Source organism: Adiantum capillus-veneris, chromosome 7 (assembly GCF_014529385.1).
Source record: "Adiantum capillus-veneris isolate H3 chromosome 7, ASM1452938v2, whole genome shotgun sequence".
Lineage (NCBI taxonomy): Eukaryota > Viridiplantae > Streptophyta > Polypodiopsida > Polypodiales > Pteridaceae > Adiantum > Adiantum capillus-veneris.
The window spans coordinates 96114245-96129571 of record NC_140937.1 but is presented as its reverse complement, the minus strand read 5'-3'; the positions used below and the strand labels follow the sequence as shown (position 1 = coordinate 96129571).

At 43.4% G+C, this 15327-nt stretch overlaps 1 protein-coding gene across 1 annotated transcript in view; it reads left to right on the top strand.

The window, feature by feature from the left end:
* The first annotated feature begins 10396 nt into the window (after nt 1–10396).
* The window catches only part of LOC147454263 (oxidoreductase, 2OG-Fe(II) oxygenase family protein), a 66962-nt gene continuing 62031 nt past the window's right edge, over nt 10397–15327 (top strand). Inside the window, exon 1 of the mRNA XM_086516295.1 lies at nt 10397–10584. Within this exon, the coding sequence (XP_086372421.1) occupies nt 10469–10584 (116 nt within the window). The 5' untranslated portion in view covers nt 10397–10468. The remainder of the gene's footprint in view (nt 10585–15327) is intronic.

Sequence of the window (15327 nt, the reverse complement as noted above, 5' to 3'; positions counted from 1 at the left end):
GTATACCCAAGTAATGATACAATAGCCCCAAATCTTTCATCTTGAAAGTAGCATTAAAATCAGCCTTAAATTCAGTGATATGTCTCTCATTTGGTCCAGTGATCAGAAAATCATCGACATAAAGAACCACAATGAGAAGTACATCACCCTCACGCTTTACATACAATGTGCTTTCTATTGGACTGTTACGAAAGCCTCGTTTAACCAAATGAGTGTCAGCTTTCTCATACCAAGCACGAGGAGATTGATTCAACCCATACAAAGCCTTCTTACATTTGCACACTTTGTCCTCTTGTCCTTTTATGACAAAACCGCGAGGATGCGTTACATAAACTTCCTCAAATATGTCACCATTCAAGAAAGCAGTAACAATGTCTGATTGATGTACATCCCAACCAAAATGAGCTACCAATGCACATAGAAAATGCACAGTAGTCATACGACAAGTGGGAGCAAAATTCTCTTCATAATCTATGCCTTTTTGCTGTGCATAACCCTTTGAACAAGTCGAGCCTTATGGCAATCGATCTCACCATCTGGCTTGCCTTTCAACTTGTAAACCCACTTTGTACCAATGGCCTTTTTGTCAAGAGGCAAATCACATAAAGTCCATGTGTCATTTTCTATAAGTGCATCATATTCTGATTGCATGGCAGCCATCCAATTTTCTGAATTCTGTGCTTCATAAAAAGACACGGGCTCCTCAACATCATGTAAACTAGACACAGCCAAAGCATAACAATCCGATGCATAAGATGCATGGCGAGAGCCTGAACGAGTATGACTAGACAAAGGTGCATCCAATTTACTGTCACGCAAAGTGTGCACCAGCCATTTTGGCATACCTCTAGCCTGCTCATTTTCAACCCTTTCCTCATCAAGTACATCATGTACATCTGCATTAGTAATAGGCTGATCTGTAACATTTTCAGAAACTTCCATAGGCTGTACATTTGCCTCATTGGAAATTACATTCGTATTTCCACCACTGAAAAGAGGCAACAAAGTGTCATAAATGTCCCGTGAGCTTAAATTACTGTCTCTAGTACATGACAGCAAGGGCTGAACAGAATCTTCCACAAACACTACATTTGTGAAACCAGAATACGTTTTATTTGCGAATGATACAACCTGTAACATTTGCTTTCAACACTATAACCAACAAAAATACATTTGACAGCCTTATCATCCAATTTTCTACGCTGTGTTTGTGGCACCAAAGCATATGCCAAACATCCTTAAAAACACACATGTGCTCAATAGAAGGCTTTCTATCATGCCATGCTTCATATGGAGTAATAGACTGCAAAGCTTTCGTAGGACACCTGTTAAGTACATAAGTGGCACACATGATGGCCTCAAGCCAAAAAGAATGCAGCAAAGCTTGACTTTTGACCATACATCGTGCCATTTTTGTAAGTGACATGTTTTTCCTCTCAGCAACACCATTTTGCTGAGGTGTATAAGGCACTGTACATTGGTGTTTTATCCCACGACTAGCCAGAAATGCATTAAATTCATGAGACATATACTCCCCCCCTCGATCGGAACGAAGGGTGCCCATAGTACATTTCGAGACATTTTCAGCCATAGCCAGAAATTGTTTGAAGCACATAAAAACTTTGGACTTCGCTTTAAGTGGAAATACCCATGCATGCCTGGAGTAATCATCCATGAAAGTCACAAAGTACAGGTAATTGCCTAAGGACGGAGTTTGCATGGGCCCACAAACATCACTATGCACAAGCTGCAACCTGCATGTGGCCCGAACTGAACCATCCTTTGGAAACTTAGAACGCTGCATCTTACCCAAAATACAGCCTTCACAAACATGTTTGACAGGTGCTTCAAGAGGTGGCAAAGAAGCAATCATATTAGATTTCTGCAAACGCAGCAAACTGGCAAAATTCAAATGACCAAAACGTGCATGCCAAAGTTTTGCATATGAAATAGCCCTTGAATCTGCAACAACATTTGCAAAATTTTGTCCACACTTGTCATACAAAGTGAGCTTATACAACCCACGGCACAAAAGGCCAGATGCAACAATTTCATCACCAAAACTGAGATCATGAACTGTACATCTGTCATCCACAAATTTGACTACAAGTCCAAGTCTAGCAAGTGCGGATACAGACAAGAGATTCTTCTTGATCCCAGGTACATAAAGTGCATCAACAAGTGTGAAAGAACTGCCATTAGCAACAGTAAGCACAATCTTTCCAACTCCCTGAATCGGATAAGAGGCATTGTTGGCACAAGTGACTGAATTCCCATGAGGGACAGACTCGAGAGAGGTAAACAATTCACGATGTGAGGTAATGTGCTTTGTAGCACCACTATTGAAATATCACACATGTGAATCTGCAGCAACTGACAAGCATGCATCATGGACAGCAGGATTGTAAGTACACTCTGCGCTAAAAGCCCATTCTGCATCAACATCAGCATTCCAGTCTCCTTTCACAGAAGACTCAACAATGGCTGCATTTGTAGTGGAACCACCCTCTTTCTTCTTAGCCTCTTTGGCCTTCAACTTAGGACACGACTTGATCAAGTGATCATTAGCTTTACAATAATGGCAACGCATCTTCTTTTTGTCCTTATCACCAGAATTTCCAGACAAATTGCTGCTAGCAGAAGCATTAGGAATAGAATTTTTGCCACTCGCAGTAGAACCATAAGAAGTGGCTGCATTACTGTTACCACCCTTTCTTTGAGAAGCAATAAAGGCCTGTTCAACTACACGCTGCCTAGTCCTGTTTTTTCTAGAAAGTGACTCTTGCAACAGCAATGTGCATAATGCATCAAACTTGACAAGTTCAGGATTTCCTTGGGTCATCAGTCTCCAGGTACTAGCAAAAGTCTGGTAAGAATCTGGTAAGGCATCAAGAACAGTTTGCACAAGGGAACTGTCAGAAATGACTTCACCTGCAGAAATAAGTTGCTCATTGATATCCTTGACACTAGCAAGGAAAGTGTCCATATCATCTTCCTCATGCATAATCTTTGACTCCAGCTCTTTACGCAGCAAAGCAATTTTAGGCTCATTGCGACTTGCATAAAGACCAGCCAAAATATCCCAAGCCTGTTTTGCAGATTTTGCTGAACGGATGTGACGAACAATGGTGCGCTTCACAGACAACGCAATCAATGCATGTGCATGCGCATCCTTAACATCCCAACGAGCTTGTTCTGCCGTAGGCAAAACAACTCTAACAGCAGCAATTCTTGCAGCAAGAACTGCAACATCCTCAACATTGCCTACATCCTCAGAACCAGGACGTACATCAATGCCCTGCACAATGTTCCAGACGCCCTTTGACACAAGAACATGTTTCATCATATAAGCCCACATAGGGTAGTTGTCCCCATCCAACCTGTCCTCAGCAGCAAACATCTTGAACACATCTGTGTTGTTGTTGTCAGCCATGGTAAATGTTGCACCTGATGTGAAAACTGCCCGAAAATACGAGAAACGGAGCGGGAACAACACGTGCTATATAGCACAAACCGTAGAAGACTATAAGGCACCTGTTATGCAAAAAACGGCACTAAAAGAAATTCTGCACAAAATGACGAAATAGACTGTGCAGTACTAGTAGCCTTTAGTGGAAACGGAGGCCGAAATGAGCCCAAATAAAAAATCTGAGCAGACCGAGCTCTACGATATCTCTTGAAATATTTGTCGACCTGCGAACGCTCGCCAAAGCTCACTGAAATCGGAGAAAGTGAGCAGGCGTGTACTGGAGCAGCTGGCGACTAAGCCCGGGAGGACGCAACTTGCTCTGATACCAATTATTGGAACTAGGGTTGCACAGAAAGGCACACAGCTTGGAGAAGATGAAGGAAGCTCAAGGCACACAATAGAGAGTGTGTTACTTAGTGTGCAATGGAAGGATTGATAGCCCTAGAGTGACGGGCGTATATACAATGCACGGGGGGAAAAACCTCCTAAAGAGGGAAAAATGCCCCGGCGGTCCTAGTGTGTTCACACACATCACTACCACATGTATATGGTAACATTTGTTGCATAAAGAGTTGGAATCGAAGATTATGCATGAGGAAGATGATATGGACACTTTCCTTGCTAGTGTCAAGGATATCAATGAGCAACTTATTTCTGCAGGGTGAAGTCATTTCAGGCAGTTCCCTTGTGCAACTGTTCTTGATGCCTTACCAGATTCCTACCAGAATTTTGCTAGTACTTGGAGATTGATGACCCAAGGAAATCATGTTTATGCACATTGTTGTTGCAAGAGTCACTTTCCAGAAAAAACAGAACTAGGCAGCGTGCAGTTGAACAGGCTTTTATTGCTTCTCAAAGAAAGGGTGGTAACAGCAATGCGGCCACTTCTTATGGTTCTGCTGCGAGTGGCAAAACTTTTGTTCCTAATGCTTTTGCTGGCAGCAATTCGTCTGGAAATTTTGGTGATAAGGACAAAAAGAAGATGCGTTGCCATTATTGTAAAGCTAATGATCACTTGATCAAGTCGTGTCCTAAGTTGAAGGCCAAAGAGGCTAAGAAGAAAGAGGGTGGTTCCACTACAAATGCAGCCATTGTTGAGTCTTCTGTGAAAGGAGACTGGAATGCTGATGTTGATGTAGAATGGGCTTTTAGTGCAGAGTGCACTTACAATCCTGCTGTCCATGATGCATGCTTGTCGATTGCTGCAGATTCACATGTGTGATATTTCGATAGTGGTGCTACAAAGCACATTACCTCACATCGTGAATTGTTTACCTCTCTCGAGTCTGTCCCTCATGGGAATTTAGGCACTTGTGCCAACAATGCCTCTTATCCGGTTCAGGGAGTTGGAAAGATTGTGCTTACTGCTGCTAATGGCAGTTCTTTCACACTTGTTGATGCACTTTATGTACCTGGGATCAAGAAGAATCTCTTGTCTGTATCCGCACTTGCTAGACTTGGACTTGTAGTCAAAGTTGTGGATGACACATGTACAGTTCATGATCTCAGTTTTGGTGATGAAATTGTTGCATCTGGCCTTTTGTGTCGTGGGCTGTATAAGCTCACTTTGTATGACAAGTGTGGACAAAATTTTGCAAATGCTGTTGCAGATTCAAGGGCTATTTCAGATGCAAAACTTTGGCATGCACGTTTTGGTCATCTGAATTTTGCAAGTTTGCTGCGTTTGTAGAAATCTGATATGATTAATTCTTTGCCGCCTCTTGAAGCACCTGTCAAACATGTTTGTTAAGGTTGGGTAAGATGCAGCGTTCTAAGTTTCCAAAGGATGGTTCAGTTCGGGCCACATGCAGGTTGCAGCTTGTGCATAGTGATGTTTGGGGGCCCATGCAAACCCCGTCCTTGGGCAATTACCTTTACTTCGTGACTTTCATTGATGATTACTCCAGGCATGCATGGGTATTTCCACTTAAAACGAAGTTCGAAGTTTTTATGTGCTTCAAACAATTTATGGCTATGGCTGAAAATGTCTCGAAATGTACTATGGGCACCCTCCGTTCCGATCGAGGGGGGGGAGTATATGTCTCATGAATTTAATGCATTTCTAGCTAGTCGTGGGATAAAATACCAATGTACAGTGCCTTATACACCTCAGCAAAATGGTGTTGCTGAGAGGAAAAATAGGTCACTGACGGAAATGGCACGATGTATGGTCAAAAGTCAAGCTTTGCCGCATTCTTTTTTACTTGAGGCCATCATGTGTGCCACTTATGTACTTAACACATGTCCTACGAAAGTTTTGTAGTCTATTACTCCATATGAAGCATGGCATGATAGAAAGCCTTCTATTGAGCATATGCGTGTTTTTGGATGTTTGGCATATGCTTTGGTGCCACAAACACAGCGTAAAAAATTGGATGATAAGGCTGTCAAATGTATTTTTGTTGGTTATAGTGCTGAAAGCAAAGGTTATAGGCTATATCATCCATAAACAAAGCGTATTCTAGTTTCATGGGATGTAGTGTTTGTGGAAGATTCTGTTCAGCCCTTGATGTCATGTACTAGAGACAGTAATGTAAGCTCACATGACATTTATGACACTTAGTTGCCTCTCTTCAGTGGTGGAAATACGAATGTAATTTCCAATGAGGCAAATGTACAGCCTATGGGGGTTTCTGAAAATGTTACAGATCAGCCTATTACTAATGCAAATGTACATGATGTACTTCATGAGGAAAGGAGTGAAAATGAGCAGGCTAGAGGTATGCCAAAATGGCTGGTGCACACTTTGCGTGACAGTAAATTGGATGCACCTTTGTCTAGTCAAACTCGTTCAGGTTCTTGCCATGCCCCTTATGCATCAAATTGTTATGCGTTGGCTATGTCTAGCTTACATGATGTTGAGGAGCCTCTATCTTTTGATGAAGCACAGAATTCAAAAAATTGGATGGCTGCCATGCAATCAAAATATGATGCACTTATAGAAAACGACACATGGAATTTATGTGATTTGCCTCGTGGCAAAAAGGTCATTGGTACGAAGTGGGTTTACAAGTTGAAACGCAAGCCGGATGGTGAGATCGATCGCCATAAGGCTCGACTTGTTGCAAAGGGTTATGCACATCAAAAAGGCATAGATTATGAAGAGACTTTTGCTCCCACTTGTCGTATGACCACTGTGCGTTTTCTATGTGCATTGGCAGCTCATTTTGGTTGGGATGTACATCAATCAAACATTGTTACAGCTTTCTTGAATGGTAACCTATTTGAGGAAGTTTATGTAATGCAACCTCGTGGTTTTGTCATAAAAGGACAAGAGGACAAAGTGTGCAGATGTAAGAAGGCTTTGTATGGGTTGAATCAATCTCCTCGTGCTTGGTATGAGAAAGCTGACACTCATTTGGTTAAACGAGGCTTTCGTAACAGTCCAACAGAAAGCACATTGTATGTAAAGCGTGAGGGTAATGTACTTCTCATTGTGGTTCTTTATGTCGATGATTTGCTGATCACTGGACCAAATGAGAGACATATTGCTGAATTTAAGGCTTATTTGAATGCTACTTTCAAGATGAAAGATTTAGGGCTGTTGCATCATTACTTGGGCATATAGTTTAAGCAGTGTGGTGGTGGTATTGCCTTGTGTCGGAAAAGTTACATAGAGACATTGCTATGTAAGTTTGGACTTGAGGATTGCAAACCTATTGCCACTCCCATGGAAACAAGTTTGAAGTTGAGTCTACATGATGCTGGCGATCCTGCTGATGTCACTCTTTACCAAACTGCTGTTGGCTACCTCATTTACGTATGCAACACGAGGCCATATATACAGTTTGCAGTCTCACAGGCTAGCAGATTTATACATAGCCCAGGGTCTAAGCATTGGCAGGCTCTCAAGAGGATTTTCCGCTACCTTAGTGGCACTTTACATCTTTGCTTGTTTTATCCCAAGGGGGGATCATTGCCGCTAGACTTACATGCTTTTTCGGACTCAGATTGGGCTGGTTGTTTTGACACGCGAGTGTCCACAAGTGGTTTTTGTTTCATGCTTGGCAGTTCATGTATATCATGGTTGAGCAAGAAGCAACCTACTGTGGCCACTTCGAGTTGTGAGGCTGAGTACAGGGCAGTCTTCACAGCTACAGTTGAGTGTGTATGGCTCAGACGCCTTATGGCTGATTTGGGTGTTGGACATGACACTGCCAACACTATCTACACTGACAGTCAGAGCGCATTGGCAGTTGCGAGGAACACAGTTTTTCATGCTTGCACAAAGCACATTGAGGTGCATTACCACTATGTTAGGGAGAGGCTCTCAGCAGGAGAGATCAGCTTGGCTTATGTGCCAACACAGGACAACCTTTGCAGATCTTTTCACAAAGGCATTGTCTCGTGAGAAGCTTGAAGCTTTCCGCAAAGCTTTGGACTTACTCCCCTTTGTGGACTGATCATGTCCTCAGGGCATGGCACTTCCCTTTACTCATGTGCCAGGTCTTGTTCACCACATCACTCCAGGGGGATTTGTTACCATTTACATGTGGTAGTGATTTGTGTGAACACACTAGGACCGTTGAGGCATTTTTTCCCTCTTTAGGAGGTTTTCCCCCCCGAGCATTGTATATACGCCCATCACTCTAGGGCTATCTATCTTTCCATTGCATACTAAGTAACACACTCTCTATTGTGTGCCTGGAGCTTCCTTCGTCTTCTCCAAGCTGTATGTGTTTCTCTGCAACCCTAATTCCAACACAAAGAACAAACCCAAGGATGCCTCAACAAAATGGCGTTTTGGAAAGGATGAACATAACAATCATGGAGCGAGCACGAAGCATACGGCTACATGCAGGCCTACTACTTGAGCTTTGGACGAAAGCAGTAAGTAGGTTTGTGTACTTAATCAACCGGTCACCCTCAACAACACTGGATGGAGGAGTCCCATAAGAGACATGGACAGATAGACCGGTGAATTATGCATTTCTCAAAGTGTTTGGGTGCGAAGCTTTTATGCACATAGATAGAAGCCTAAGGTCAAAGCTAGATGCAAAGTCCAAAAAGTGTTTCTTCATTGGCTATGGAGAAGCTGACTTTGGGTATCGCCTATGGAATCTTGAAGATTGTAAAATCTAGAAGTAGTGATGTAAGTTTCAACGAACAAAATATGTACAAAGATTATTTGGAAAGAAAACAAACAAAAGATACAGGTGATGAGTACATGGAGCTTGAGGACGGTGAAGACTCAAGGACTGTAAGCGGTGACAACGTGCAACAATGTCAACCATATGAGGAGCCTCAACCTATGCCCCTAAGATCTACGAGAGCATGTAGTCCTCCGGAAAGGTTCGTTCTTTCCTTCAACCATCTCTTAGTCTTAGATTTTGGAGAGCGGGAAGCATATGAAGAAGATATGCAACAAGAATCCAAAGAAGGTTGGATGAAGAGCATGCAAGTGGATATGTACTCATTACATCGCAACCAAACGTGGGAGTTGGTTGAGTTGCCTAAAGGTAAGCGGACACTACAGAACAAATGGGTGTACAAGCTGAAGGAAGAAGAAGGTGGGAGGAAAAGGTACAAGTCCAGGCTTGTGGTAAAAGGGTTTTCTCAAAAGAAAGGTATTGATTTTAATGAAATATTTTCTCTTCTTGTAAAAATGACCTCAATTAGGCTTGTCCTAAGCCTTGTGGCTGCTCATGACTTAAATCTTGAGCAAATGGATGTAAATACGACGTTTCCTCATGGTGACCTAGAGGAGGAAATGTACATGCTTCAACCAAAGGCGTATGAAGTAAAGGTAAGGAGAAAATGGTTTGCAGATTAAAGAAGGGCTTGTGTGGTCTAAAGCAAGCATCAAGACAGTGGTACTTGAAGTTGGATCGATGGATGTTGGATCATGGATTCAAGAAATGCAACTCAGATCACTGAGTCTACACGAAGAATTTGGGAGATGGGAAGTTCATCATCCTAATGTTGTATGTTGATGACATGCTGATTGCAAGTGTTAACATGTAGGATATCAAAGACCTAAAAGAGGAGTTGTTTAAATCTTTTTCAATGGAACCACATGGAACTCTCGTCTTGCTTCACTCTCACCGCCTCACATGCACCTTGCTTCATTGCTACAGTTCCATCAAGGTGCCTACATTGGGTGAACCACGTATATCGTGTGTGCTCTCTCTCTCTCTCTAATCTCTCTCGTGTATGAAAATTATCTCTCTCCATTAACTAAACTATTAACTACGCCCTATTTCCTTATAGTAGCTTTATTGAAATGCCACTATGTGGCATTTTAACAAGCGACACTCAAGGGAATTGACTCAGCCTACGACGTCCAAGGCATCGTTGTCGTCGACCTCCCTTTGCCTACGACAACTACACCTCATCGAAGGCATAGTTGCCCTCTACCGCAAAGCTCCCATTGGTTGCGACAGGTAAGACGAGCTCCATGTGGACAATGTCCCCCCTTAGCTATACCTCCACGCGAAGTCGATACTACCTGAGCTCTGATGCACAGAGAGAGAGAGAGAGAGAGAGAGAGAGAGAGAGAGAGAGAGAGAGAGAGAGAGAGCCCTCCGACTTGCGCTCCTACAAGAGCTCTCACTAAAGAGGGAGTGAGAGAGAGAGGGGGGGGGCGTCTGTGGATGAGAGAGAGAGAGAGAGAGAGAGAGACCTAGACTTCAAAAGAAGTCAATCTTGCTATTTTGAGTATAGCAAGATTTCTTTGCTTCCAATTTCCTTCTGCTTTCAGGAGGACTAGTGTGGCTGGCGGCCTTCGGCCGCCTCTCTCTCTTTCTCTCTCCCCCCCTGTGTGCACACTGTCCTCACTGAAGCCAGATAAAAGAAATTGCGACACATCGCACTGGAAAACCGGTCTCCTAAATACATAGTATAGATAACATCCTTAATACATAGTATAGATAACAGAATAAATTAAATCCCACCCATCATCGTCAAAAATTAAAACCCACGGCGATGAGAAGTCCCGGGACCTCGTGCATAGTTTCCACGTCACTGGCTGGAAAGCAATTTCCACTTCGCACTGCTCAGATGGGCTACCTAGATGCTCAAGTCGGCGATGCCGAGCGAACTGCGTTCAGGAGGGCGGAGAAGCGCTACAAATTCTACAAGCACTCTTCCACCTCTGCGCGCTCGACAAAGCACAGGTCTCTCTCTCTCTCTCTCTCTCTCTCTCTCTCACACACACACACACACACACACACACACACAGGCAGACTTTTTTCACAATACTATCAAAAGTAGAAAGCTTAGAAGCATCTGCAATTTGAATCAACCATCATCTGCCTCTTACTTAAGGAAAAACGATCGGCAGCTTCATTATGAAATACGAGAAGAGCATGGGATCTCTGAATTGTCGAATGCATCCAAAATTTGACCCAAGCATATCTTGTGGGAATGATGATTATTGTTTTCCAAACAACCAGAAATGATTTTGGAAGTTCTAAAAACACCACTAGGAAAGCGAGAGAGTAAATGACGAATATGTCAAAGGTTGTGGTGGAAGATGGGAGTCTGGCAGCAAGAGAAGATTTGCTAGGCACCTCTAAACAAGAGTGAGTACATATTACACCGATCTTGCCCCCTTTCCCCAATTCCAAGTGTTCGTGCACGACTCGATAAAAGAAATATAAAGAGTCACATACCGAAAAGATAGAGTGCCCATGGAGGCTGACACAAAACTGGCACAATATGGGCACAAAGCCCTTTGACATCTCGACGAACCTTACAAGGCCAAGCAAAACTCTCTATTGGAGATACATAGACATAGAGAGGCATTGCTGACACCTGTAGTGGCATTAGAGGGTGGTAGACAGTCACAATTTACGAACTTCTTCCAAAGGACAACCCTACCTCCACTTGTCACGCAGACACAGAGAGGGGATACACTACAGCAAGCTGAGACTGGTAGAGCTAGGAGACGCCAAAAAGCTTCTGGATAGAGAGCTGCGAGACTATCGAATCAAGGTGGTTCCAAACGCACTGGACGTGGCAGATCTGCATGTATTGTATGCTGTCTATCATAATAATCAATATCTAATTCTCCTAAATGATTTTCTCATGTTAAACTGATCATTTAATATGGGGAAGTGCCAGGGGAGAAAAAGCTAGAATATTGGTTAAGCTAGCAGACTGGCCACAGTAGGGATCCAAAGGGGGGGCCATCTGCAAAAGAGCCATGTGCAACAATGGGCTAAAAAGACCCTATGGTTCAGCCTATTAAGACTTCCAAAATGCTAAGGTTCCAAAATTCAAAAGTTATGTCCAAAGGTCAACCCTAGGGGAATTGGATGCTTTGTGTGTGACCAAAAAAGTCTTTGTACATCCCTACTTGGGAGGGGGCGAGCCTTTCTTCTAGGGGATGAGAGAGAAAGCCACACACACACACAGGCTCCCTTTACACAAAGGGAATGAGGGACACATGTCAGAAGGCTATCACTTATGCTGCTTAACAGCCATTGGCTTGACTTGGGGAGGTCCAATGGGGGAAAAGCAAGAGCAAATAGCAAGAGGGTCGCCCAAGAGAGAGAGGGGGCTGATTTTTGCAAGGCATTATGACACACACACTCACACAATCTCATGTGTGAAGAAAGAAAAGACTCTCTTCCCAAGCTTTAATGGAGAGCTCATCACCTACTTCAAGCTTGTGAGATAGAAGCCTACATCGACACACTCTTGGCATGTGGATGCAAATCCAACCAAGAGCCAAGCTTCAATGCATGTTCATCTCCTCTACCATGCTAATTACTAAGCTAAGCTATGCTAATATGAGTGATTATGTGAGGAGATGTACATCTTTCTCGTAAGATACTCCTTCTTCCTCTCAATCTACTCTCATACCCTGCTAGCTCTCACCATCTTCGAAGGTGTGAGGTCTTGGGTTTGAGACCGGGGATAATTTAAGTTGTGTTTGCTAAGTGTTTTGCTTAGTGCATGAAGCTTTCATCTTCATTGCACTAGCTAGTCTTGAAGGAACACAAAGAATTGTATTGTACAATGTCTCTCTTGATGGGAGAAACCATAATACAAAGCCTTTTGGAGAGGGGACCGGCTCCATGCAAATCCGGTCCTCAATTGTTGTCAATAGCTTAATTTCTCTCTCTTTTGAAAGTATTGTTGATGCTATCTAACTAGGTGTTATGCTTTTTGTTGCTCTCTCCACCCAAGCACTCTTGTAATTCTCATTAGGAATCTATTCTAATGAAATGCCCACTATGTTCATGTTAATTTCCGCTACACACAAGTTTTTAGGCCATTAAAGGTTACATTGTCACTCTTGTTATAAAACCTCAATTTACAGAACTTTTTGGACATTTCCAATTAAAAACAAGATTACATGCATAAGCTTTTAGAGACATTTAAAGCATAGTTACCCGGAACGCGGAACGGGAACGGCGACGGGATCCCCCGCGGAACGGGGGAACGGGGAGGGGCCCGGAACGGGAACGGCGCGGAACGGGAGGCATAAAAACACCCAAATAATGCAATTTCAAGCTCTTTGTGATTGAATAGAAGTAGTATCAGAGTCCTTTGACTCTTAACACTCACAAAACACTTGATTTGAAGACCATTCAGTCTTACTATGACAAACGTGTGTCGTGTAGACTTGAAAGCTTGAGAGGGGGAGAGAGGGAAGGGGGGAGAGACTCGAGAGAGAGCTTAAAGTTGAGAGAGAGAGGGAGGGAGCTTGAGAGAGAGGCGGAGAGCTTTTAGCCTTGTAGACTCTAGAGTCTAGACTTCAAAGCTTGAAAGAGGCTAGAGCTTGAGAGTCGAGAGTCGAGAGGGTAGAGCTTTAGCTTTGGCCCTTGAAAACTTGTGTGCATAGTGAAGGTAAGGGGTGGGGGAAGGGACATTTAACAAGGGGAAGGCTCACAAGACAAATCACCAAAATCTGAAAATCTGCCCATTCCCAGCCGTTCCGGACCATGTAACCCCCCCGGAACGCCGTTCCGGCGTTCCCTGCCCATGGGATGGCGTTCCCCGGTAACTCTGATTTAAAGACATGTTTTACAAGACATCTACATATGGTCATACTGTGTAACTATTGCAAGAGACTTTAGATGACATTGAACACTGAACTCCAAACAGGCATATCAAAGCTCAAATGAGATCTGAAATAACACACCAATACCAAAAACAGGCATATCAAAGTTCAAATGAGATCTGAAATAACACACCAATATAACTGAATGATTCCTTGTGCCCAAAAGTGTATGGAATGGCTCAGACCCCAACCCCCCCCCCCCCCCCCCCCCCCCCCCCCCCCCCAAAAAAAAGAAAAGAAAAAAAGAGACTTGTACGGATGGATTCGTACGTATGTACGTAAACAGCCTTGCATCGAATACAGATCAAAGAGATCCAGACTTGCCACCACCAGGCAGCCAAGGAGAGATTTGCTCAGATGTTGACAGACCGGTAGCCCTTACACCACGCCCAGCCATGTATGAGATCTTACACCCCGAGTTTGACATAGGTTGGAGCTAGTCAGCTTGATGTACTTCATGATTATACTTCCATGAGCATACACATGTGCATCCATACCCCCAGAGATAAAGCTCCCCCCCCCCCCCCCCCCCCACATATCCATGTATATTGTATCCTAGCCTCCCATGAATCACCTCCTCCTCCCTACCACATGACCACATTTTGTTACTTTTGTACTTTTGTCCTTTCTCGATGGATGGATGACACACATGTATATTTGATTTGTCTCATAGGCCGACCTGGGCCGCTAATAGTCGTAAAAAGAACTCTCCGTCTCTTTTTTTTGTGGCGAGAAAAGGGGTTGTATTCTGTGTACAAAAGAGACCTGTGGAGATGCTCAATGGCCTATCACCCAAAGGAAGTACAAAAGCGAGATAACAATGTGAGGGCTATGTAAATGTCAAGGTGGCTTGCACGATGAGTGTAAAATGAACCACTGGGGAGGTGCATAATGCCATGTAATGTGGGCATGGTCCGACTGGAAAGAAGTGACGATCTCGCCCATGTGTGAAGAAAGGCGCATCTACGCTGCTTCGACCTTGAGGAGCCTATTGAAGTATCCCACTGATTGCAAAGCGTATGTAGCAGCTTAGTCCAAATGGTTGTCAAAATGGTGGATGTATGGGAAGACTGCTAGCCCAGAATGCGTGAAATCAACCTGTAGCCTTTACTATAGGACGGTAAACTTTGGCTTTCACCCAATCTATACGTTGTTTAACTTTACTTGTACTTTACGACACAAAGTAACCTCACAAATAAACCTGTAGCTGGAATTCACTACTTCACAACAATTTACGACTTGGTAGCTAGAGTGCTCCCAAGTAGACAATGACACCCTGTTGGCCCCAAACGTTGGCGCCCCTTGTGGAGGTTCTTGGGACCTAGACTCGAGAGCCAAGATCGGTTCTTCATGATCGATCAAATCTGCAATGAGGTTAGCTTCACTAGACAAAGTATCAACTAAACCATCATCCTTGTGAACAATCACATCTTTATCGTGCAAATCATCATGCTCGTGAATAAACACATCTTGATCATGCAAATCATCATGCTTATTATTATCAAGCAAATCATGTGTGTCATGCTTTGGAAAAGAAGAGACTAAGAGAGTCTCCTTCTCCGGATTCTTTTCAATCTTCGCCTACACATTAGAAATGAGAGATGAAGAATGAACAACTTGCTCTCTATGAATGACAATGGGAGAGTCACTTTTGGCATTGAAAGTGAACGTATTTTCTGCCCAATCAATGAGAGGGTTATGTTCACGAAACCATCGAATGCCCAAAAGCATATTACATCGTGAAAGAGGAGAGACTACAAATTTTCTGTGGAAGGACGCTTGTTGAACAGTGAACAAAACATCAAGGCACTCGTGCGTGATTAGAGAGTCCATAACGGGAGAGAAG